General features: G+C 47.6%; 2 protein-coding genes across 2 annotated transcripts; both read left to right on the forward strand.

Annotated features, from left to right (window-relative positions):
- The first annotated feature begins 1,807 nt into the window (after positions 1–1,807).
- Positions 1,808–9,932, forward strand: LOC124292635. The gene is made up of 5 exons (XM_046729931.1): positions 1,808–2,381; positions 5,031–5,461; positions 6,461–6,646; positions 7,826–8,172; positions 8,940–9,932. The coding sequence occupies exons 1-5, from the start codon at positions 2,228–2,230 to the stop codon at positions 8,989–8,991; spliced, it is 1,170 nt and encodes a 389-aa protein (XP_046585887.1). The 5' UTR covers positions 1,808–2,227; the 3' UTR covers positions 8,992–9,932.
- A 5,610-nt stretch (positions 9,933–15,542) lies between these two features.
- LOC107218563 (protein bowel) lies at positions 15,543–21,418 on the forward strand. The gene is made up of 3 exons (XM_015656481.2): positions 15,543–16,188; positions 16,928–17,684; positions 18,234–21,418. The coding sequence occupies exons 2-3, from the start codon at positions 16,942–16,944 to the stop codon at positions 19,117–19,119; spliced, it is 1,629 nt and encodes a 542-aa protein (XP_015511967.2). The 5' UTR covers positions 15,543–16,188; positions 16,928–16,941; the 3' UTR covers positions 19,120–21,418.
- Positions 21,419–26,434: the final 5,016 nt, after the last annotated feature.

The raw sequence follows: 26,434 nt of genomic DNA on the forward strand, positions 1-26,434 counted from the left end.
ACTACCAAGCACTCCGGACATCGATTGTATAAAAAATTCGACAAACGATTCCGCTCCGAGGATAGAAGCGAACGTAGACATCTCTGGAGCAACGGGAGTCGTTCCGAGGTCCGGGCAAAATCCGAGGAGAGAAACGCGAGGTCCAACAGCCCCCGGGAAGAATGCAGTCGAAGGAGACTTCAGGCTCGCAGTACCGACGCCAGCATGGAGGTTCTCACTGGTAAGCTTCTTGTTCCGCGCATCAGTATCGTCTCCGTTATACAGCTCGGCGTTCTTTCGATCTTGGAAATGAACGAAATCTTCTTGAATTTCAGGTCGAGAAAATGATGCCAGACAACTCGAGGCGTACGCAACCGGTGACTGGATATGCATAGAAGATTTTCGCGGCAGTCACGTTTGGCGAAAGCCGGAAAGCCGCGGCGACGAAGACGACGCAGGCACCGACGGAGCGGGAAGGGAGCGTCGAGATTCGCAGGGTTCAACCGAGAGCGAGAAGTGTTTTGCTCGAAAGTACCACGCGGCGAGACGAAGGATGATTCACGCCAAGATCAGCGGAGAGATGCAAAAAAGGATCCACATGAAGAGCTTGAGTGAGTCTCCTCCATCTGCTCCTCCGCTTGGCACGCTTGTTTTATTTTCTTCTCATTATAATACACGAATAGACGTTTCGAGGGAAATAAACTCTTTTGAACACGAAGAACGCAGCTTTCTTTCGGTTCTTTGTCGCGTTCGCTGCAGATTAGGAACGGCTATTTTTGCACGTGGCTAGTGCTTGGATGGATCTGCTGGCGCCTGGGGATCCCGCTCCGCGGCACGCGTGTCCTGACCACGACACTCGGAGGTAATCGCCTCGACGCACGTCTCGCGAGACTGAAGTGACGATCGTAGGCGTCGGAGTTGCGTAACGCCTCAAGCCCCGGACCGTTCGCGCCAACTGCCATAACAAAAACTTGGGCGCGAAGACGTCGCTCCGAAAGACCAAAGTGTCGATGGCACATCTATGTATAGCTCATGGTCCAAGAACGTGACATTCCGGCGTTCCATTCGGCTTCTTTTTATCTCCCATTTTCCCTTCCCACTCCCCGTCGCTTTCCTTCGGTTTCGTTCGTTTGTCCGTAATTTTCTTCTTTCTTTTCTCCCCCGTCTCCTTTGTTGCGACGCGCACACTCCATACGCTGATGCTCCATTTTTACTTGGCACTCCGCACTGCAGCTTGCAGCGTCCTACGCCGTTCCTCCCGACGCGACGCGATGCCGCATTCTCTCCAGGGAACGGACCAGATGGTCACTGCGCCACGTCTTCTCCCGCCAGACTCAACTTAATGCACGACCATTTCCCTGACGTGGGTACGTCGTTGCATCTTGACCAGGGTATTGCTTTGCTGTGGCTAGAACAACGGTGACGTCCGCATTAAATCGTCCCCCGTGTTTCTAAATTCAAATGGGTTGTTTACAGCTCCGGCAGGCCGATAAACTGCGGCAGGAAATTTGTTAACCGATGCAGTTTAAGACAGGATCAAAATAGACAGCCGTCCGGTTATTTGTCTTGGCTCGAGACGCGCGGTACCAATAATCGGTTCGAAAAATACTTCGTTTAAGAAATTTATCGGGGGGTTGGAATAGTCGGTGCAGCGCATGCAACAGCCGAGTCTCGTATGGTCGGGACGCTGAAGCCTGCGAGGTGTGTTCCGATCGATGACAATTAGTGTCAATTGGCGACTGATCAAGCTGGACTTGTGCGGCTACGATCGGAATGACGTGCAGATGGGATTGTCATCCGGTTCTTCACAATTCTTTAAATAAGCGTCGCGTAATACTGCGGTGGCTAAATATAAACCCCGGCGTCGCGGCGCTGCCGCTGAGCGAAATCTTCACGAGATGAGCTTGCGGCAGTGGAGAGAAAAGGAGAGACCGAGAGAAAGAGAGATGGAGTAAAGAGAGAGTAGGGGAGATCCGAGAAGAAGAACTTTTGGCTACAGTCAGTGGGTCAGGGCGTCAAGTCGCATTCCACCAGGGTACTACCTAAAATCTCCATCGGACAAAGACCGCTTCAACTCGCCGCGCGTATTTTCAACGATATCGCCGTTCCTTCCGTCACTTCGAACCGATTCGGCATTTCTTCTTTCTACCTTCTCCCGTCGTTGATCCCTCCAAAAAGTGGTGCGTGATTGCAAGTACAAGTGGAGGTGTCTTCGCGACGGAACAAAGCGGTTCCCGTACAACAAAAAATGGTGTGCGACGCCGCGGGTTCCGGGTGCCCGCCCGAGATCGGAGAAGAAGACGTCTCCTTGAGGCGCGCCCTTGAAGATCTTTTGAAATGTATGCTCAGGGTCTGGTGCAAGGAAGGCCAAGCATTGACCACGCTCGGCGTCCCGCCACCCGGTATATTTGCATATTTCGTTACGCTGCACAAAGCGCCATTATTACTAACAAATTATCCCTCTGGCTGCATAATCCGACTCGAGTATATAACCTCAAATAACGGCGTCCGATAACTGCACAACGTTGCCCGATTCAGTCCGCGTAATGATATTTATCGTTCTGTTACAATTGCTGGCTTTCTAATAACATTATTTTATTTGCTTACTTTCACGTATGTGTCTACATCGCCGTGTACTGTTCGATAGCTGAATTTTCCTAGTTCTCAATTGCTTGAAGATTTCCCGTTCGTTAATTTGTGTGAACAGAAAATTTTATTATTACCCACCCTCGATGGTATTTTCCATTTTGCTGTTTCCAGCTAATCTCCAGTGCACGTGAAAAGTTTCAAAAATCCTCTGATGTGTACATTACAATGGCTGTAAAATTCTGTATATTGAATATCTCGTCACGAGAATGATCGTGTTTTTATTTTTCCTGGATGCTTTATGTTGAGACGGATATGATACACGCAACTGAAGCCGTCAAATACAATCCACGGTATAATTTTATCGCGAAGATGACCTGATTTTTTGCGTCAAATTATAGCACGGGATGAAATAAATAAGAAATTCCACGAGGCGAAAAACCATCGCGGCAGGCAGAAGGTCTTATCAATTTTAGACCAGAACACGTTTTATATACGTTCCAGCGTAAAACTCCGTGGATATGTGTATATATCTAAAAATAATTTAACGAGCGCTCCACACAACCGTAGTACGACTGCGAACATTTTTTTTTTACTATCGTAACACTGCGTGAAAAGAAAATATCTATTTTTCACGATTTGGAACCGTGGATTTATTCCGCAAAAAATTCCTGCAACGAGCGGGACGTTGAAAAAAATCATTAATCGAAGATAAATTCTATTTTAATAATTCGTAACATTTCTGAACTGTCAGCGAAACTCGCGACCGTGAATATTGTTCTGAAAATATGGAATCAGTGAAAAGAGACGGAGAAAGAGAGGAACGGCTTCCACCGTTATCGTAAATTCTTATAAAAACACCTCGGTAAATTGTTATCTACGGACGCGACGCGATCGCCGGCAAAAAAGTCGCCATCGTCTCAAAATGACGTGATCGACACGCGTGTCCTTGTGCTCGAATCGTGAGGAATACGCCTCGGACGTGTGAATAAAAATAAGTCTGAAATCGTTTTTCCTCTTCGTCTGCACATTATAATATAGTGTCGCGTTCAGCGATAGTACAACATAAGTACGTGTATACCTACAGCCAGAGATATGTCATAAGCGACTCTCTGAAAAGCTCATGTTTTCCCGCTCATGAAAGACGGTATTACTTTTTACGTCTCAGCCTTCTGATCGAAAAACTTACCTTCCCGAATGGATATTCCGGTGTTGCTGTCGCGAATAACGGTGTATAAGCTTCGACGTTTGGTCGGATGAAGGCGGATAACTTTTACTCACCGCATTACGTTTCGATCAGGATTGGCTGATACTCGTCTCAGATAAATCGATCGACACCGAGCCATCTCGACTGAGAAAACTAAAGAAAGGAAATAATTATTACAGTAATGATTTTCTAGGTGATTCATTTGACTGAAAGACTATAGTACATTAGCACTATTTGAAAGAATATTTCTCTCGGGTTATACATGATTGATTCTTTTTGAAATTCAAACGGACCTGGAAAAGATGTAGACTTTAAATTGCGTCGTTCTTAAGGTGTAATATTCTTTTGGAATTTACCGGATGGTTCCATCGTCAAGCTTCACAGAATGGAAGATGAATGACCGGTATTTGTAAGAATAAGCTGACAAAGTAACCGCGCTGCAGCGGCGAAGACGATGCGGGGGTAAATGATGACCACCACTTGCCGGCTTGGCAGGCGACGGTGACGTAACAGCTTTGCTATTTGCTCGGGGTCTCTGTGTACACCTTACGTGTATACACGATGTGACATAACAAACGGCCCGCCGTTTCAAAAGCGCTACCATCCATTACGATTTTGTTAAATAACTTTTTCTGACGTCGGCATTATACGGGCGGCGCGTAAGGTACGCGTCCGAGGGATTGCATAAGTAGGTACGGTTTACGGCTCGCCGATCGAATTCCTGCTACGCGGGGCTCGAGAAAAGTCGCGTAAACGGCGAAACAGGGTCCGAAATACGGCGCGGAGTCGCGTGTCACCCCTCATCATCGAATCGCGTGAGAGCCGGTCCTCCGGAAGAGCGTCAAGCTTCCGAGGGAATACCGGAGGCTAAAGATCAATCTGAGAGGTGAACGTGACTTATGAATGGGCAGACTGCCCGGCCAAGTAATTCGCTTGATAAGATCGACTCGTTGAATTTGGGTCAGAGCTGCTGGAAGGTTTCCTCGTTTTGTGTTAGAGCCGTTCACCCCGTTAACCGCGTTAAGAAAACAAGAGGGAAAATCAATCAGTCAGGAGCCGTGGCGTGCGAATGCGCCCCGGAAGCAGCTGCGTTGTACAGGGTGTACGAAAGAGGACGGGGGAGGGGGCGGGGGAGGCTTTACTTTTGTGTAACAAAAATTTATTCACGCGGTCCTGTTCGAAGAATCGGTCGGATTGATTCGCCGCGGTCGAACACCGCCAGCTATGACTGATGTAATATGTGTGTCGATATTTTCAGAAAGCGACAAAAGAGTGATCGTAAAAAGGGAGCCTGGGGGCGAGTTCGGGTTCCGGATTCACGGCTCGAAGCCCGTCGTGGTATCGGTAATTGAGCCGGATATGCCGGCTGAGAGCTCCGGCCTCGAGGTGGGCGACATCATCATATCCGTAAACGGAAGAAGCGTCATGGACGCGGTTCACTCGGAAGTCGTAAGGCTCGCGCATTCGGGAACCGACATCCTGGAGCTCGAGGTCGTGCGAACCTGCAACATCCTGGCGCCCCAGGTCCCGAGGAGCGGCTCGAAGGACGGGCCAGCCGAGGCGCCTCTCTGCTCCGGGTACCTGTGGAGGAGGTCGACGACTTCGACGTCTTCGACGTCGGACAAATGGGTCAGGAGATGGTTCGCGTTACGCCGCGACAACTGCCTTTATTGCTACAAGACTGATGCGGTGAGCGGAGAGCCTGCTGCACCAGCAGGGGATGTCCCTGAGAATTGCGAGTTGTTTCACACTCGATTTGTCGGGTCCGCGGCGAAGGCGTTGGTGAAAAATTCATGAGAGCACCGCGGAGTTAAAAACAGACCGTTCACATTCGTATAGTTGCCGAGGTTTCGCCGCGGTCCTACTCCTCCTCCTGCCCGTGCTGCAGGATATAAATATTTATTAACCCACTGGGGTGTAAAGTGACTATAATCATAAACCTTTCTTACGACCCAACAAAATGAGAAACCGAATGTCAGATGAGTTGCCCGCTTACGTTTTGTGCGTGACGAAAATACCTACGACAGCGTACACGGGCGAAAAGAAAATAAATAAGGGTATAGAGAGAAATTTTCCGATTATTCGTTATCGATTCAATTCACGGTATTTGAACGATCGTTGACTTATCAGCTGCACAGATATACCACCAGCACTAGCCAATATCTTGATCAAGACTGTACGCAAAGATTACACGTTGCCTTTCGTTATACCACAGGCGGCGATGAAAGAACGGTTATTCGTAACGTAACGGACTATACGTGCAAGGATAAAGGTTCTTCTAATTCACAGAACATATTTTTAGTTTCATTTGTGACTGGAGTGAGCCAACGTAATCAACAAAAGAGAATAAAAAAGGAAAAAAAAAACGCGAGGTTGTTTAAATGATCGAGTATTTTTCTGCGCTAACGAGCCTAGCGCAAACGTAAAACATTTCGGTAGTTTTGGTGGCCGTCCACTGTCAATGTGTGGCCTTGAAATAAACTGAACTGGCAAAAGTCCACGATCAAAAGAATTCTATATCTAAACATAGAGACAAACTTTGAGCTGGTGGCTTTTAACTAAACGTGAGGAATGACGTCTCTCTGACGAAATTGGCGCTCACCAGTAACCAGCTTTACCGATTATACCTACCGATATCCCGGCACGGTATGAAACTCATTACCCTTACACGCTCCTTGTTTCCCGCAGGATTCACAGCCGGTAGGAGCAGTGATGCTCCTAAAGTACGCGGTAACGCCAACCCCCGACGTCAGACCCCACAGCTTCGTCATAACGAAACCCGGAGCGCCAACGTTGCACTTAGGAGCCGACGCCGAGGAAGCGGCCAGCCGTTGGGCGACGGTCATAAAAGAAGCTGTCGAAAAGAACAACCAGGTAAGTACCTCTGAGGAACGGTTCCAGGGCGAACGACGGACCGGCCGAGCGGACTCTGCTTTAATTGGTGATTCTAATCTCGATACGGATCCTTATATCAGGTTACCCTGGACCTTATCGACGGTTTCACCCGCGCACAGATTCTTACGCCATTCGACCACTCGAGGATGCTGGTTCGATATCAAGTTATAGCAAACAAAATTTAAAAGATTCATTAGAGGCTTTTAAACCGACTATGAACGACGAATTTTATTCTTCAATATCTTTTTCGGAACGCGGGTAGTTCGCTGACATTTATATCCCGCGTAGCGGATCGAGAAGAAGGATTTACCTCTAGGGAATAGATTTTACTACTTCTATTAGGTGATACGAAACCTGGTGGCCAGGACAAATTTATAACGAGGTTCCACTTCGACGTATATTCCAAGATTATATCCTTGCATCAATCTTTCGTAGATAGGTTTTACTCCGTCCAGACGACTTTAACCTAATCTGACTACCCGGGGTCTCGGATTTTTAGTGTGTGGCCCTCTGGCTCAGTTCAGGATTATGGCCCCGGATCGAAGAGGCGTACTGGCTTGTCTATTACTTCTGTTTATCAGCCAGGATTTAACATTTTTTCAAGGGTTTTCATCGTTTTTATCTCACTCGGGCTAATCCAGTCCATACACTTCTAAACGATCGAGGATCTTTGACTTTTGAACGCTATCCCCGTTCGATTGAATATCATATTACTCCCGCGTGTCTCCCCAGAGGTGTGTAGGTATAACCATTTAAAGTCAACCGAAAGGTAATAATTTTCTAAATTTTATATGTACATATATATATATAAGAAAAAGTTGATACAGAATTTTTTCAACGTCACGTTAGATTAATGAAAATGAAATAGGTAGCGTAAGACTAAAACACTTTTAATCGAAGCTACTACGGTACGCGACGTCGTGACGGATCGAGTCGATTAAAACTTGTAACGCACCGATGTGCAAGTAGGAAAGTAAGGAAACGTCTTGATCGCCGAGACGCGTCGCGTAGATCTTACGGTGAGATTAATCGTTCAGCGGTGGCGAAGCGGCGGTCACTCGACCGTGCGGAGAACACGCTCGCCGTATACGATGCAAGAGTGAGGCCGGCGGATCGAACCGCTGTCAAATGAAGTTTTGTTTGACGTCTATCCGGCAGGGCGACACCTGGTTGAACGCATCGTTGAGGCTACAGCAGATGCCTCCCTGCACGATTCAGAGGCCGGACTGTTTCGGCTACCTCAGTAAGCAGCAGGGCGCTCATACCAGGGAATTCGGCTCGAGCTGGTCCCGCAGATACTGCGTCCTCAAGGACGCCGTCCTCTACTTCTACGACGACGCCAACGCCGAACGCGCCTTCGGCATCGCCTGTGTTCGCGGCTTTTCCGTTCACTGGGGTGCATCCGGTTCCGCGGAGGGCAGGAAACACGCCTTCGAACTACAGCCGCCAGATTCTACCCAAAAGAGTCACATTTTCGCGACCGAATCCGAAATGGACAAAAAGAGGTGAGCTCCGAGATGATAAGGACAAGAAACCGCTTCAAGTTATTTGTTTCCGGTGTTCTTTTCCTTTTTCATACCATTAGAGACCATAATCGATCCTCTCAACGCGACATCCCGTTCATGTTTGAGAATACCGAAATCACTGGAAATTCAACCAAGTGTATCGGTGTATTCGGGTCCGTTGATTAGAGGTGCATTGAAAGGATATCACTGCCCGTAAGCAGTCGCATCACGTTCCTAGATTCCGGTCGCCCGAGTACACATATAAGTCTATAGCCTCGGCACGAGTCGGACTCTATAACAAACGAAAGGGTTTCGGTGACTAATGAGTGAAGACCTTATTTCCCAAATCGCCGATTCAATTCATTCTCGACTGTAATTGCCAAGCCCCTGCAATCGGCCATGACTAACAATCAGACCTTCGGCAAGTAAATCCTCTGAATTCTCATCTCGCTCAAAAGGACCGCGCCTGCAGTTCGGAAAAATTTTAACCGCACCTGCGTATTGTGTGCCTATCATGCTTATAACGGTTGTATTAATTTGTTAACCCGAAGCCACGAAGTTGAATAATTCTCGACAGAGATTGCACGAAAATTAAGAATCTTTAGCACCGACTGTCATCCGAGAAATATACAACTCATTGGTAACGTTTAAAGAGGTGCGATATTCATTTTGCCAATCTCGTTGGAAAGGTGGGCAACTCGAACGTATACCTGTGCAAATTCTAACTCCAGCGTCCAGAAGTGATTTCTACGTGTTTTGTCTTGCAGGTGGATAGCAGCGCTCGAATACTCGATTGACCGGTGGATAAAGATAGGTTGACGAGACAACTAGTCTAGCCTGGCTCGGCTTGTTCCTCCGCGGCGAGCCGACCCGATGTAACAAAATATCTTTGTCCCAGCAGCGACGAATTTACCCAGCACAAAACTTCATCAACGATCGTCAAATGCGACTATAATATTTACCTTTCTTTCTTTTCACTTTTACTTCGTTCTCTTGTCGTGTTCTTGACGTTATTATTTTACTTATGCATCGATTTTTATTTAAAAATGCATTATTCGTCATTATTATTATCATTATCCTCAACATCATCCGAGATTATTCTCACAATGATTATTATTATTATTATTATTATTATCATTGCCATTACTGTTAACGTTGTTGTTATTATTATTATTATTATTATTATTATTATTATTATTATTATTATTATTATTATTATTATTATTATTATTATCATTACGATTATTATTGCTGTTATTACGAAGGCGTATAAACATAAATACGATATTGTATAGAGCCTTGCGTGCGTGTGCGGTGTAAGAATGCGTGAGTAGTTGAAACGTGGCATGCATTGAGCGAATATCTCACGACGTATGCGTGAATGCGTGTAATGTTGATGTTGTATATGGGAACATGAAAGGGAGAGAGAGAGGGAGAGAAAAAGAGAGAAAGAGCGAGAAAGCGACAGAGAGAGAGAGAGAGAGAGAGAAAGTAGAGGTGCAAATGCTTTGTGGGACGTTCGAAGTATGCGCGAGTGTAATTGAATAATGAATGCTTTTTTGTCGTCTTTTTTGTCATTTTGTTTCCTCCTTATTGACGTTGAATATAAGAATTTATAATTGTAATACATATATAACGAGCACGCCCCCTCCCTCCCCTTCAGCAAAGGAACAAAAAAAAAAACAGGAAAACAACCCAGAGGGCCGCATTTAAAACTAACGTTTATAAAACTTTACCTATAAAAGAGAAAACTATAATCACGAACAGTTATAAACATATTTACGTGTTGATAGCAAGGAGTTCCGATACGGAATGAATGCGCCATACGGCTCGGGTGTATGTATACCATAAAGGTACTTAACCCGTTTGCCAGACGCAAATGCCAAAAGAAACATAAGTCATTCGCTCAAACATTCAGATAATAATAAAGACTTTAATACCAGTTACATAACGGCATATGCCAATATCACTTCACCTATCCTTATCTCCCGCAGCTCTCTCGTCGTCCATCGCTAAGCATATACATTATACATGTACATTATACATATACCTAGCTATAGCTATGGGTATATTATACACGTATCTATTAATATATTTACACCCTCACACGCGAAACGCACCCCAAAATTTTTACTTCTCCAACTAACACGTGTGTGTGCGTGTGTGTGTGTGTATGTGGGTGCAATTAATTTCGTCGAATTGCACATTGCATTTACATTGCATATAGAAAGATACATACACACACACCGATCCATCCATTCGATTACCACCTTTTCATTACATACCGACATCGGCGTTTGTTCTGGACTCTCGCGCGTTTACCCATAAGACAAATTTAAACACGCTGCTGCTTGACAGAGGGAGAGAGAGAGAGAGCGAGAGAGAGAGAAAGAGAAAGAGAGAGAGTTATACTAAAAAGCCAAATGGCACGAGAGATCGGATCTCGAAAAATCGGGATGCTGCTACTGGAGCCGTTTATAATGTGCTCTGTGCTCTGTACTCTGTCCGGGCGCAGTTCGTGTCAGTTCGTGTGGAGAGACTAGGAGGGTCCGGTTCAGCTAGGCGAACGCCCGTGTCCATTCAATGTTCGGATTTGTTCGGCGAGCTCCGGTTGTTGGATATCTCCGATCCCCTCGGTCGCTGTTTGCATCGGTGTCTAAGAGGTTTTTTGGGCCCTTTCCCTAACCGCGGCATGTCGATTCTTTCGGCGCGGGAACCGATGGAGGGTCTAAAAATCTATTTTCTTCCCGCAGAAAGACTAGCCGAGGGATGCTGGGGGGGGATTCTCGGGACGAAAAACCGAGCGCAAACAACGACCGGCATATGTCATACCGAGGTGCAGCCAGAACCAATGCAGACAATAACATAAATTCGAAATTCGATACGCATACGTGTAATCAAAATTCACTATTAATTTACAACGCGGATTTTACTAGCGGTTTACACACTGTTTGTATCAACGCAGTTACGATTTAACGAAGTAATGATATTGAGCTTTAATAATTTGTACACCTTATATATACATATTTGTAGTAGGCATCTACGATCATGCATGTACGTATGTGTTAGGTTCGTCCATGTGTACACGTATATTGACGTCTATAGGCATATGTATAATTACTCATCTTAGTTTCGAGGCTGAGGTATAGTAATGTACGTAATATACACGTAGCAGTACGGCATTCCTACACTTATACACGCACGGATTATTATATACGTACACAGATGTGCTTCACGGTGTTCCCATTCCTTAGAATCCCTCTATAACATACTCTTAGATTTGTCAAATACAATTTCCGAGGCTCGTATCGACGGGTCCTATGGAAACAGACCTATTTCGGCGGGCCAGATAAAACGGTCGTATTTCGCCGAGCAATTTAGAACCAACGTGTCTCAAAAGATGCTGCAGCAAGTGTATACAGAGCTCTATACACAACTTGTAGCATCTTTTGAGATACGTCCGTTCTAGATTGCCCGGTGAAATACGTCCGTAGTCGATCTATCTGGCCCGCCGAAATACGTCTGTTTCCATAGGACCCGTCGATATATTGTTTGCTTGCCGTAAAGATTACTTTTAGCCCGATGTATTGTGCGTATTTAACGCACCGACTGATAGAAAAAAGGTATATTATATTGTACATAAATTCCCATTCGAGGAGATGGTATTCGAGAAATGATAAGTGAAAAATACTGACGTCGTCAAGAGCAGAGAAAAGTAGTATATTGTGTTACAAGAGCGGAAAGTCGGCGATTTCCGACAAGTGTCAAGTTTGCAGCATTAACCAAGGCGAGAGCTCTAAACACACAAGTCAGACATCGTCCATCTGCACGTGTGACACACGCAGACTTTTCCAACACCTGCGAAGGAAAGTTTGATTCGAGAAGGAATCAAATGTAATATAATAATTCAATACAAGTAAATCAAAGGCAATGCAAACTTCAGGTTAAACCCAGGCCAAAGATGTTACTGGCGGTGGGTGAAATTAAGTTATCGGAAAGTGCGCATGCGCCGAGAAAACCCTGGTGCTTAAAATTGAGAATTACAGTGAAGCGCATGTGCCAGCGTCGTTTTACCGCACTGTTCAGAAAATGGGACACTTGACGCACGCTCTACGGGCTTTGAAAATTTAACTTTCCAAGTATGTGTTGGAAGAAATTATTCCCGTTTCCCTATATATTTAGACGCTGCTAAAAGCGGCGTACGTACGAAACTTGTAATATTAATTTACTCGCGCTCCAAGAATTATTCGACGTCAGCAATGAGCGAGAACAACAATCCTCAGCTCGGACTTATCGTATTATGAATATTATATGCCGCAAAGAATACCTTCGTCGAATTTCAAGCCGCCGAAGGTGTGTAACATATTTCAAAACTAAACCAGTACAGCCCCGGTTTTTGCATCAAAATTTTTTGTCACTTAAATTTATTGGACGGAGATGTAAAGATTTTAAGAAGGAATCTTTACGGTGAACTGGCAATATTTGAAATTATGAATTAATTGTATTCGGTGTGAACAAAAATCATTCTATACTGTGTATCGTAATTCGTATAAAATTAGCTAAAGGCAATTTTGATCCCGACTGGAGTAATGAGATACAGCAAACGGCCAAGTGGTTCCGGCCTCTTCGCGACCGTCTGCTCGTCTCCGATTATTTTCAGGAGCATCTTCTCGTCGACAAGAGGCTTCAAGCCAGCCGTCAAACTTCTGTGTTTAGAATAAAATGATGCACCAAAGTTTTCGTTAATGCCAATCCATTTACTATACACGCCTATAATAATTACAATACAGAGATCTTGGAAGAGGGGAAAAAATCGGTGACTGATTCGTCGAGTCGCGTTTACACGACACGGGTATGAAAACTACTAATGTTCGTGAATCTTAAGAGGTATTCCAACGTTTTGTGCGTTATTAAATCTTCCGCGAGTCCCTTGTAACTCGAAGTGATCCCCCCTCGAAGATAGAGTCGCGCAATTAATTCCCTCGACTCGCATTAACATATACATTATTCGGAGGGCTATCGTTACCACGCATTTAAATTCACCGAGCATTTTTCTTACAAGTTCATCGCTAAACACAGATTATTGCGATAGATAGCAAAATTCGATTGTACACCTCAGCGATGAGTCACAAGGTAAGCATAAGTTTCGGACTTTTCGGATTTGTGCGCACCTATAACACGGATCGTACACGACGTTTTCAGCGTGTAAACAAATTGTTTCCAGCCCTCTTATCGCCGCAGTCGGCGGACAATATTTTTTTTCGTCCCCGCCTCGATAAGATCGAACGATCGATTCGTGCTGTTGGAAGTTTTTATCCACACTCTATATACAAACTGAGTGCAAACCGATACCCGATGAAAATTCGTACAACAACAGTACGACCCAGCGGAATTGGCCGTTAATTTCCGCGACCTGGAATATTCGGTTCAGAGCAGTTGCCGGTCGCTGAGGGCGAGTGGGACGAAAGACTAAAAGTAAGAAGAAATAAAAAGAAGATGAAAGAAAGAAAAAGAAAAAGAGAAAGGAAAAGAAACAGCGGAGGGGAAACGAAACGAACCGATTACGGAACATTAGAACGGGACGCGGTGGCTCGATTCAGGCTTCAGAGGCTGAGGCTGAAAGTCCTGCACGGTCGAGGCACCAGAGGTACAAGTATGTATATTGTACACGTATACCTACGGTCAGTTGCGAAGAGCACCGCGCGTCTTTGATACGCCGTAGATAGCCGGTACGTTCTCATTACGCGTCGGACGGTATGCGCCGTGCCGTGCCGGACTCGTTCTTCCCGTCTACTCCCCCTGCACGCCGTAAGTAACAGTCTGCACACAGAGGAACACGTATCTGTATGTACCCAGGGGATAAGAGGCACGTCCGTCTGCCCTCTCGCCCGTCCATCCGTCCGTCTGTCGGAGGATGACGAGGAGGAGGAGGAGCGGAGAGGAAGGAGGAAAGGGAACTAGTTCAGTGAGCAAAACGACCTCAGAGACTCGGTTGCATGCACCGCGGCGGCAGAGCACGCCCGGCAATTCTAAGTGCAGCGGAAGGAATTTATACAGATAAGAAATGCAAGGCGCGAAACCGCCGCCTTTTCACGTACCTATCATCTTAAGCCGAAGCTCTAATTTTCCTGCTTCGCTATCGATGCGATTTCCCGTTCGTATCGGGGGAAGGAAAGCTTTTCTCCGAGGACCGGAGGACCGGGGACGACGGGCGACCGAACGGCTCCCCGCTTTTTGTCCCACCGTTCGCAAAAAACTGGGAGCCGCACGGCAGCGCAAGTACAGAGGTGAATCAGCCCGTGCACCGGCTTCTTACGCGGTGGATCGGGTTTTCCTGCGCGAGTCTGGCCTGGGCGTCGACGACCGGCGTCGAGACGCGGGCGCTCAGCGCCGGTGGCCATCGGCGGGGTGCAGCGACCGTCCCCCACCTCCTCGGAGTCTTTCCAGGCCCAGTGCCGGGCCCAAAACAAGCTTACCGCAGGTGCATTTACAACCTGTCTTTGTATATTTTTGCCACCGGGTCTATTCCGCTCCTGCGGTTAATACCGCGCCGCGGGGGGCGGCTGCAAACTGCGAAGGGGTTTCGAGGAGCCCATTGCCCCTTGATCGGCAGTCGCGGATGGGCTTTCTCCGATCCTTCCGATCCAGTCGGCTCGCTTAGGTAACCGACGTCATTTTTTTTTATCCGCGTGGACGGGTTGTAGGCGAGAAGAATTTCCTCCAAACACGGTGATGCGTCTTTCGTAAATCGCATCGGGCCTCTGTTACGGCTCTTCTTTTCTTTGTCCGTCGGCGCGGAACGGCATTAAAATTAGTCAAGCCACCGCATCTGCGCTCTGCAGCCACCGTGCGGAAAATTGAATTCCGCCGTTACGGAGCATAGAACAGCCTGCCGTTAGAGCTTCGACGAATTATTACTCGACTTTACGCTACATCTTCGCCGGGTTCAGCGGATCGGCCGAAGGCGAGCGACGTGCATCGGGTGAATAATTCCTCGCTCGCGAACCGAGACCGTTATGTATATTCAACGATTTTAATTAGGCGTAATTGAGCCTGGACGTTACGTCTTGTACCAAGCCGAGACGAGTGCGAATTAATGGGTACAAGTTCATTTAGAGTAGGAGAGGGAGGGTAGGGGGGGGGGAGTAGCAGGGGGAGTGCACGGGGCCCGGAGACGCTCAGGTGCGCACCTGCGGCTCCCATACCTATCCTACCAGCTTAAAGGTATACCTCCTGCGTTCAACCTGCGCGGCATCGTCTGTGTTATACCTGAAGCCCCGCACCCTCCCCCCCGCGCCACCCCTGGGCCACTCTCCCCCTGCCGAGTACTTCTGGCTCACAACGAAGGCGGGCGGGCAGGCAGGCTGGCAGGCAGGCAAGGAACCTCGTCTTCGTCGCTCTCTCGGCAGAGAGAAAGGCCCGAGAGAGCCAGAGCGACGCCGCAGCATCCAGCAGCAGCGCTACTAGCGGCCGCTGATCGACTCCCCGTGCCTTGGCTCGTGTGGCATGCGTGATTACGTGTGTGAGACCCACCTGCGTGGGTGTGCGTAGATGAGCCTACCTGACGGCGTCCGACACGCAGTTCGAGCTCTTCTATCTCGCACGGTATACCGTCGGTCCGCGGTGATAGTTTTTTCGACTCTCAAAGTATTTTTCTAGTTTGTTTGTTTTGACGATATTATTTTTCATTCCGAAAACGGCGACATGAAGCCGCGGTGATAAACGAGTGTCGGACGACTGGCCATTCGGAGTACTCGAAGTGGAAGTGGGTAGAATGTGCCAGACCGAACCTCCTCTTGGTGCATTGCTCCTAGGCTGGACCAGTGAACCGATCTTGTGTGAGTGATCTTGATAGAGTGGTTTCGGTAGTGCGTGTTCCGCGTTCCACTGCCTGCTCCCCAGCGGGCCCAGCTTCCTGCCCTCAATTCGTCCAGGAGGATCGAGGAGTCCCAAACAGAGACCTGGAAATGCGAGCGCGGCTCCCTGGGAGTTTCGCAAACGAAATATAGCCAGAAGGTGAGTGCCGCGCGGTCAACCCTTTCATCCGGTCGGTCCGCGCACCCCGCGTTATGCGGGATTCGTATCCAACCGATCCAACATGGCTGCCGCAATCAGCCATGATGTCTGCGGAAGCCATGTTGGCAGGTGTGTTTGTTGAGATAACCGCGGCTACACCGACGTTCCGAGAAATTCGAGATACTGAAGTTTCCGGTCAACCCGCTTCTGCTGTTCGTCTAAGACTTCCAAGGCGAAACGCCGATGCGGAGATCGCGGCTTCGATTCTTTGCCTTCCTGACCAATATCGTGATTCAATTTTGTTATGGTCGAAGAGTAGGTATAATATCGTCGACGATCAACGCCGCAGGCGTTGCGCGGTTGATTGTTATTTATCTATTTTCACAGACGACAATTATCGCGCCGCGATGATAAGACGACCGCAATTCCGTACAAAGAAGTATCCAGAACCACGATACATATACACATACACCTACTTTCAAAGGCAATAAAACCGTCGAAATATGCCCGTAAATCTTTCGTCACGGGGGCTATAATACACTTGATCGTAATCCGCGGTACGCGAATCGGCGGCACGATTAACTGGAATTTCAATTCAGCACCGCAATTGCACGATATTACCTGTTGTAATGTTATATCCGCGCGTGCAGGTATCCTCGCGATCCGAAATCGATCGCCCTCACCTACCGCTTCCAATCGCACCGTCATGTCACCCTCAGTTTTATCTTGTCGGTTTCAGGTACCTCCCGCAGAATGCCGACCGACCTCGTCGTCTCCTCGGCGTCGGAGGACGCTGGCCGAGGTCGCGACATCCTGGGACCTTCGGCCCGGTCGGGCCCCGGCTCGTCCGGCTCGTCGTCCGGGGCCGGACCCTCGTCATCGAGGAACTTCGACCCCTCCGGTGCGCTGGCGGCGTACCACCATCACCACCACAGCCTGGTCGCCGGCCTGGGTCATCCGCACCACCGCGAGTCCTCGGCGTTCGTCCCGGTCGTTCCGTCGCGTCTCCACCTGGCCCCGTACCCGGGGGAGATGCACTCCCACCTGTCGGGACCCCCGTCATCGTCGACGTCGTCGAGCGGCGAGCACGACGGTGCCGAGAACACCGCTAGGAAGTCGTCCTCGAGCTACGAAATCATGGCCATGATGGCCGACAAGCGGAAGGAACTCGCGGCGAGGGCCCTCCTCCTCCCGCCCCCGCCTCTCCTCGAACCGCCCCCCGGGTACCCCGTCTTCGCGGGCCCCTTTCCGGGGAGCTCGGCTCTCTATCCTCCCGGCGGACCCCTGGGTCATCAGCATCTCGACAGGCGGCTCCTCAGGGCGCCCGGGAGGGCCTCCAGACCGAAGAAACAGTTCATATGCAAATTCTGCAATCGGCAGTTCACCAAGTCCTACAATCTACTGATACACGAGAGAACTCACACCGACGAGAGACCCTACAGCTGCGACATATGCGGCAAGGCGTTTCGCCGGCAGGACCATCTCAGGGATCATCGGTGAGTTCAAGCGCTGCTGCGGGTGTTCGATTGTGACGCAATTCTTCTCTCTATTACGCGGGGATCAAATCAACCGTCAAGTTAATCTGATAACAAACGGTTTCGTATCGTAAGATTGCACGCGAGTTCGCTCCGTTCAATTTCGACGATCAGATTCTGTTTTAGAGCTTACTTCGACTTAAAATTCGACGAAAAGTGTGCTTTTCCCTTCAAGCCTTACAACCTCGTTAGCGCGCGCTCGCAAGCCGATCACTCGATAGTCCGGGCTTACGCTGGCAGGCAAGAAATTAGGCGTAATGTACGCGTGAACGCGCACGTTGCGCGCAGCCTGCTGCGAGTAATAACCGGGTCCACTTCAAGTGTCGTTTTACAACCGGCTATCGGGGCTTAGTTTTTATCCTAGTGTACAATTACTTTCGGTGGAGTTGCGGGGGAAAGAAAATAAAATCGATATCTACAGCCTACCGAAGTTTACTTTACCTTTTGGCGGCCGTTTAGTTGCTATGCACCGACTCGAATTAACCTTGCATGTTTTTCTCCCATTCGCAGGTACATCCACAGCAAAGAGAAGCCATTCAAATGCGGTGAGTGCGGCAAGGGTTTCTGCCAGAGCCGGACCCTCGCGGTCCACAAGATCCTTCACATGGAGGAATCGCCGCACAAGTGTCCCGTATGCGCCCGCAGTTTCAACCAGCGGAGCAATCTCAAGACTCACCTACTTACGCACACGGATCACAAGCCGTACGAGTGCACGTCCTGCGGCAAGGTGTTCCGGCGGAACTGCGACCTCAGGAGACACGCCCTGACCCACGCCGTCGGCGACGTTCCCCCCGAGGCCCTCGAGGAGGCGATGAGGGACGACGACAGCCCCGAGGAGGATTGCGGCCCCGAGCCTGGACCCTCGTCCTCGGGCTGCTCCTCCTTGCCGGGTCCCTCCTCATCCTCCTCGGCGTCGGCGTCTTCGACGGGCAACGGCGCCACTAGCTACCCCCCGCCATCGCCCCAGCCCCCGATGCAGGGCAGACCGCAGCTCCAGATACGGCGGGACCTGCTCCAGGTGAAACCGTCGACGATGACGAGCGGCGGGGGCCTCTCAACGCTGCAAAATCCACCGCCGCCGCTTCCCCCGCCTCCACCGTTAATCCTGACCTCTTACCGACGGCGGCTAGGCTCTCCGGGACCGTCGCGGGTCCTCCTAGAACTCCAGGAACGGGAACGGGAACGGGAGCGCGGAATCGAGAGGGAACTCGAGAGGGAACGGGAGCGCGAGAGGGAACGGGAAAGGGAACGGGAGAGGCAGAGGGAACGGGAACGGGAACGGGAACGCGAAGAGGAGAACCGACCCCCCAGGGCACCGACCCCGCAGCAACCGCCGCCTCCGAGACCAGCGCCAGTCAGGCAGGGATTCACAATCGCCGACATAATGCGCCGGTAGGATTTTCCTTTATGGGGTCCGGTAGGAGGTTCATCGAGGACGGAACTCTCTGCAGCAGGATAATGAGAAACGGGACGCCGGACCATGTCGGAACGGTCGAACGAAGGAACCTTTTTCGAGTCAAGGAATTGATTGCAAAAATGTTTATCTTGAGCGCAGCGGTATGACTCAGGATAATCAACGCGCGGATATGAAATAATCAAGAATACCCGCGCTTCCGATTGTTGACGATGAGACAACTACCGAGGCTGACGAATACCGTTTTTACTACTATCTGTAGCTTGGTTTAGTCGTTCAAAGCACCGTGTCAGTGGTGAAAATACGGTGCGGTCAGCCTCAGCGAGCCCTGGAGCGATTCTGTTGGCAGAAAAAGAATTTACAGAACAACGTCACCCGTTAGGAAAAGTTCTCGACAATCCGTCAACGCAGTGGGTATAGTGTTTTGAACCTCGCAGTTTACACAGTTGGTTAGCGACAAAAGAAGAGGAAAATTATATTGAGAGTTTGTGCGCAGTATCATAATTATAACCCGTACCTATATACGTTTTTAAACGTGCCTTTCGTCGTGCAACTGCAATGGATAATCGTCCAACGGGTATATATAAGAAAAGTGTAACTTCGACGAGTTATGATAATAATAAACGAGGGAAACTGAAACTCTTTCAACCGCCCCTCTCAGAAACCAGCCATTTCTGTGTCATAAAGATAAAACATAAACTATAGCTATATAATTTGCAGGCCTATACTATTTTCGTGTAAATATAATAATGAGAAAAATAATAGTAATTTTAATAAGAGTAAGAATATTAATAACGTTAATTTCCGAAGTGATATATATAAGAGAAGTGCTGTACACGACGACCACGCGCATTGCAGTTCGGTTCCGCAGCCTCGTTTTTCACCATATTATAACACTATGCCTTGTACGAATGCACACAGCCGAGTTGGTATCAACTCTGTGGGTCAAAGAGAAGCCGGGATAAGAAGAAGCGGGTCGATGACGTAGATGCAGGCTCGCGCTAAGAGTTCCTTCGACTCTTTGTTGCCTTGACGCTCTAACCGGAATTGGGAATGTATAAGCGACTTGTCTCGGCTCCGTGTTGTGTTTGATGCAAATTTTATGGTCACGTGGTATACCTGTGCCACCGTTACGGTGGCAACCAACAGGTGCAATACAGGTCCCCGCTTCGGAGGCTCGAGGTTACCCTACCTGCCGCCTTTCAGCCTCCCCACATGGTCCTCTCGTTCCCTGCTCCCCTGCTCTCCGTTCTCCAGAGATCCTGCAGAGTCCTCCTTTCGTCTAAAAATAAATATATGCGCCCGACCCTTCTCAACGATGGCAGAATTTTTTTTTCAACGTCAGGTTACTTGCTGGCAGAGGGGGGGGGGGGGGCTATTAACGTTCTTTGTAGCCTCTGCGAAGCACCCGCATATTGATGTCCGTTCGCAGCGCTACGCGCGACGAGATCCATGTATGAAACTGGCTTTCATGTAGCTATACCTCACGTTCAAAAATTACAACCATATACGTATTTTAGCTCGCGATGGCTACCGGGACTCATGACATGGCTATAGGTACGTAAATCGGCCATCTTTTCGCGTATAACTGCTTGTTGCCTAATTTGTAAGGAAAAATATTTTAGATGTTTCATATGTCACGTGTTTTTTTATGTTTTTTATTTCTACGAAAAAAACGAAGAAATTTTTCATACCATTTTACCATGTCAGCCACTCAAGTTTGATTATTAGGTTTTGATATTTCATCGTCAAATGAGTGATCCAGTTTTAAAAGACAAATTTATAACAACGCAAAGTCAATATATGAAATAAGATCGTAATATCATATAATTAAGTTTACAATTTTATAGATATGCAAAATTCTAATAAGGAAATCTGCAGTTTTCAAACGAACTAAGGAGAAAGTAAATTCCGACTAGAGAGAAATTGAAAGTTAATTGTACCCATGAAATAACATGTACAACACAGGTGAATGATTGCACTATTGCGAACACCCTGCGGGTGTACAATTGTAATGGTAAATGTGATATAATATCGTGGTCGATAAATCGATGTCTTCCGTATAGATGGGAGTGAAAAAGTTACGGACATGCGGACTTGAATTTTCTTGTATAAAAAACCGTGCGTTACAAACGTACGCCGAACCGCGAAATCGAACTGCTCTGGTCGCCGATTATAATAGAAGTATAAAGTTACATGGGGGATATATAAGTTTTCAAACTACTGCAACAGACTATATTAGTGAAATTAAAAAAAAAAAAAAACAAATAGAAAGACAAAAGTAACGAAACAAAGAAGGACAAAAAACCAAGCTAGAAGTGAACGTATATTCGACCTCAAAGTTTGATACAGAAGCGTACATATACGTATAGTGATATCTACGTACAAGGGGACGAGGCGTACATTACATGGTAAATAAGAAAGAATTATAATAATTAAAAATTCTGTCACCGAGTCCCCGATTTCCTGTTATTTCTTACGACATGTGTAAGTTTATTATACGATTAAGTATGAACTATTATTATATTTTTAGATTTATTATAAAGAGCAAAAAAGTAATTAATAAAAACCTATGAAAACAAAGTAAGCAAAAAAACAAAAAAAAAAAAATGAAGTAAAATAAAGGATAAAATTGATTAAGAAAATTTGTAAATTATATATTAAGAAAGATGGAATAAATGAAAAGAAAAATCAAATAAAAAATGAAAATAAAAAAATAACGCACCGTCGAATTCTTTCACGTAACGCAACGCCGCAACGTTAAATGTGTCTATTATATACCCAGCACCGTCCGCAAGTTTTCCGTGCTGCACAATAGCTCTGTGCACAGAAACCAGATCGACGTCGTATATATTGACAAAATCGTTTTCTCTCCCCTGTAATTAATTTCAGCCGACCGTAGACGCCCTCCTGGCTGCATATACGAACTTTCTTTTTTAAACCCGTTTCATCTTATTGGATCGCACGGGCTTGGCACCGCCGGTTATTCTTCCCGGTTACCAAGGGCTCCTAGGTCGGCAAAGGTACCAGTGCCACTAGGTGTACAATATCGAAGGTCTATAACTATTCGTCCGAAACAGATGATTTACCAAGATTGCCATACAGCCGTTCCGTTTATCTTTCAAGAACAGGATCGATGCAGGTTTTATTATATATATAGAACCAGTTACGGTCCATCGCTGCAACATTTTCTCCGGGCGATCCCATAAAGATTACCGGCGATGCGCGTTATTCAGGTAACCGATCCCGTTTCACGAGTGCAGCATCACCGACGCTGCATAAGACGAAAAATCCGCCGTCTCGTTTCTCCGCGTTGAACGATTCTTCAGCTGCGATAAAACTACTCGAAATACCTAGCTAATGAAAAAATACAACGCAAGATAAGGGGGCAAGGGAGAAAAAGTGATTCGGCAGATCGTTGGACCGCGTTGCCGATCCCCCTCTTCGACTTTGGCTGCAGTCACGCCGCGGTATTTGCCTTGCGAGAGGTCCACGCCGTCGACGATAGCCTACTGCACCGTTTCCAGGGAGCAGGTCGAGCTGACGATGCAGAGTGGTGCAGCGGCAGGGCGGAGGACCGAAGACCCTTCGGCGCTTGGAATGTCTTCGAAAACAGTCGAGCCCAACGATGTTCTCCTATCCCCTTATTCCACGCCGCTTGATGCTCGATGCGACCGGGCAAACGGAGTAGCGACGGTGTAAAGTAGACGCGTCGCGTGTTCTCCGCGAGCTGATCGTCGGAAAGAGAATCGCCGTTTCACGGTCAACTTAACGATTCGATGTATGATTGTCGTTGACGTTCACACACCGCATGCGTCCGTCGTTCGAGGCTTTTGGTTTGAAACAGTAAGACGATACGAGACTCATCAGACCCAATGGCGCCTTTCGAAACCGTGGCACTGACTTTGCTGCCGTGCTGTATAAGATTTCCTTTAACCTCTAATAAATCCACGTCTCTGGAGTCTGTCTGGTTAAAATTTATGTCAGTCACGTACCCAGGTGCCGGCGGTGAACGTTCAACGTGACAACGATCACATTTCCAAAAGTCTTGCCTATCCACCTACTCACCAATCGCTGTAATGTACTTCGCCTGACGGAAACGTTCGGTCATTCTCAGTATTGTATTTTTGATATACCTGCGCTCTCACACGTGATTGAGCATTCTTGCAGAATGAACCTGTGCATAGTCGTTAATCTCACCGACTTGAGGATTTTTTATTTATTGGAGAGATACCTGCATCTGTCTTGAAATAGCCGGTGGGAACGGTCGTTTTAAGGTACAAGCCTCTGATATCACGTTGTCATTTCAGTTTAAAAATATAAACTCAACAACTGTACTTCACGTATTGCCAAAAATTATTTGCCTCGTACAATTCCAATGAAAATTGAAGCGGGTTGATTCCAATTTGCATAGAAAATCACCGTCATTCGAAACTGAGACCATGTAAAATCACACGTTCACGGTAATTCGAAAACGAGCTTTGTAAATGATGAGTTACCGGTACCAACAGTGGTTGGATTACCGTTGAACATTTTGGTATCCAAATTCTACTTGGTTACAAGGAAGTGTTACTTACAGGTGATCTACGATCGCGTTGGTACTCGTTATCGACGGATGGTCAGTCTGTTGATCCTCGATGGCACGGACCTGGCACTGCTTCCAAATACCGGCCGACGATCCACGCTATGCCCTGCTTGCCGGGCAGCCGAGTCTCTGTTCCACCGTCGGCTGTAACGTTAACACAATATTCAATTATCCGATAACTGTTTGATGAATAGTAGACAGTACGACACCTACGCTTGGATTTTGGATCAATTTCAAAATTCGGAGAGATGAAGAAATAATTGTAGCAAATAGATTTTAGAATTTAGTAAAAGGGATGAGGTACGAAGTGTCTGACTGATTGTTTGATTCCTGCAATAAAGAACGACGCTAAATTGACTAAGAATTTACAAATTCTGCAAATCGTACGCGCAGGTGAAGAGGGCGAAATTTATGACGTAGACAAAATTATCGCGAATACGTTTTACCGAGAAGGCAGTTAAATCAGAAACTTTCACTTAGACCAAACGATGAAATCCCAAGCCCACCGTGCTGGAGCGGCGACCCAAGAAAAGGAGGTAAGAGTGTTTACAAAAAGTGTAACGACTTCGTTTAGATCGTTGTTAAACTTGAGCATTCTTAGTAAAGACTCCCCTGCTACGGTACCTTGGGTGCCTCATATTCGCCTTGAATTGGTTATATTGTGCGTGACTGACACGTCAAGGTACTTAACTCCAGGTAAACAACCCCTAAATCATGCGGACGCTAGACTCCACCATCATGGCCATTGTCCGGTTCAGTCGGCGTTGCTGCAAACCATTTGTTTGCAATTCTGGGTCAGTACGAATTTCGACTTCCGAAGTGCACCCGCAGTAAAGCACGTTTTATTAGATTACCAGGGCTCAATATTGGCCCCAAGACTGACGATGTACAGTTAGGTAGCAGAATGTCCGGACGAGATGTTATCTAGGTATAACCGGTAATTTCCGCTCTGCATGTATACGGCAATGCAAACAAAATCGTTATCCATAGATTGAAATCGGTCCGTCCGCCGGACACCTACTCGTGTTGTTAAATCCGGACGACTTTACTTTGGGGTTTATATCCGTGTTTAGAGTCTGATTCAGTTTTACATCTGTGCTCAACATTACAGCTTTTGTTTTTTTGTTTGTTTTTTTTTTTTGAGGTTGCAGAGTGACTACCACATCCACATCCTTGAAATCGTAGCAGCTCGGATGAAAGTGTTCGATTTTTATCGGCGACATAAAATAAATCACTGGTGGTAATCAAGTTGAGCCGCATATTGCGAGAAGCTCATCCCTATTTCCGTTTCAGGATAGGTAGGCAGGCTGACATGTACAACGTAAGTGGACGTCGGGGTTCAGGGACGAACGAAGAATTCCTTGGCACCCGGCGACAATCGGTCTGATCCTTTACCTCGCTAATACTCAGTTCCGACGAATTATATCTAGGCCTGTAACTATCCCTGATTCTATTATCTTCGTGAATCTAACATTCGCATTGAAAGTAGAAAAGTACGCGTAAACGGGTGTTGGTGTGGATGACCGCGATACGAAACTGTGCAACAAAGTAACAGACCTGGAATATGTGGATGAATTGTTGATGAAAAGTACTACTCTGGTCGGAGAGCGTCGCCCGGCAAATAAGACCTGCGACTTCGCCCCTGGAGTAGACACCGAGTAAACATGGGCCGGTCCTTAATAAGGGCTGATTAAGAAGCGCCGAGTTTACAGTGTTTGCCGAACATGTTGCCCCTTCACCTCTCTGCCCATCCGTAGTAACGACGTATATGTATAGAACCGACGTGCGATACGTATGAGTCCTGAGGGGTGGCGTCGCGACGCTCGACTCCCTGGCACCTCGTGAAGAACCGAGGTTTGACCTTCAACTGAATCCGGATTGTTTTCGCCTCGAGTCATGAGGCAGGTCTGTAAAGAAGAATAGTGCGCAATGGTGGTGATGCATATCCATCGTTAGCTGTCGTGATATTATGATATTAAAAAGCATCAGAAGGGGATATCCTCACTACACTCGGTTGCTATATTGGAAGAATGCACGAATGTGATCGCTGAAATGACGGCGTAGGGCCAGCCAGCAAAGTCACAAATCTCCGGGCAAAAGTAATTGGCAAAGGATTTTGTAGATCCTGATTGGTAGGTTGTTGTTCGTTGGTTGCAGTACTGCAGGCAAGCGACCTCCGTTACAGGGTGGAAGCGCCTTCCTGGTATGAGCGAAAGATGGAAGCGCGGAGGTTCAGAGAACGACGAGGTGAGGGAGGCCAGAGGCAGAAGGCTGGTATTCCCGAAGTACTCCTCCCCCGATGAAGCCATTACCGGGACAAAGCTGCCACCAGATTGCCTTTGGCGTTCGCAGCACCGCCTCGCCCGCGCTTCGTTTGTATTCATGATTTAAATTCAATTGGCTTTTATCCGTCCGCCGGTCCCGGCCCCGTTGGCGTACCGTGTTTCTCGTGTTCCTCTCGTGCTTCCCGGGTCCCGTTTCGCCTCCCTGCCAGCCTTGCTGGTGATGAAATCCCCGAGATCACAGGACTCGGCGACGGCGGAGCGAGAAGAACGACGGAGCGCGACGACGCCCAGAGCGAGATGAAACGACCAGGCCTTCGGAGATCGATCCCACCTCACTTTCCCTCTATAACAAATCCTCCTCTCTCCCTTGCTCTTCCCTCAAATTTCGTCGTCGTCGGCGTCGTCGTCGTCGTTCGGTTATAATACT

This window comes from Neodiprion lecontei, chromosome 1, assembly GCF_021901455.1.
Source record: "Neodiprion lecontei isolate iyNeoLeco1 chromosome 1, iyNeoLeco1.1, whole genome shotgun sequence".
In the NCBI taxonomy this organism is placed as follows: Eukaryota; Metazoa; Arthropoda; class Insecta; order Hymenoptera; family Diprionidae; genus Neodiprion; species Neodiprion lecontei.

Excerpts from the sequence above, each read along its gene's own strand:
- LOC124292635 (XM_046729931.1), top strand. The coding sequence starts at position 2,228 with ATGGTGTGCGACGCCGCGGGTTCCGGGTGCCCGCCCGAGATCGGAGAA. Across the intron at positions 2,382-5,030 it reads GCTCGGCGTCCCGCCACCCG|AAAGCGACAAAAGAGTGATC; the intron begins GTATATTTGCAT and ends CGATATTTTCAG. Across the intron at positions 5,462-6,460 it reads ATTGCTACAAGACTGATGCG|GATTCACAGCCGGTAGGAGC; the intron begins GTGAGCGGAGAG and ends TGTTTCCCGCAG.
- LOC107218563 (XM_015656481.2), top strand. The coding sequence starts at position 16,942 with ATGCCGACCGACCTCGTCGTCTCCTCGGCGTCGGAGGACGCTGGCCGA. Across the intron at positions 17,685-18,233 it reads GACCATCTCAGGGATCATCG|GTACATCCACAGCAAAGAGA; the intron begins GTGAGTTCAAGC and ends TCCCATTCGCAG.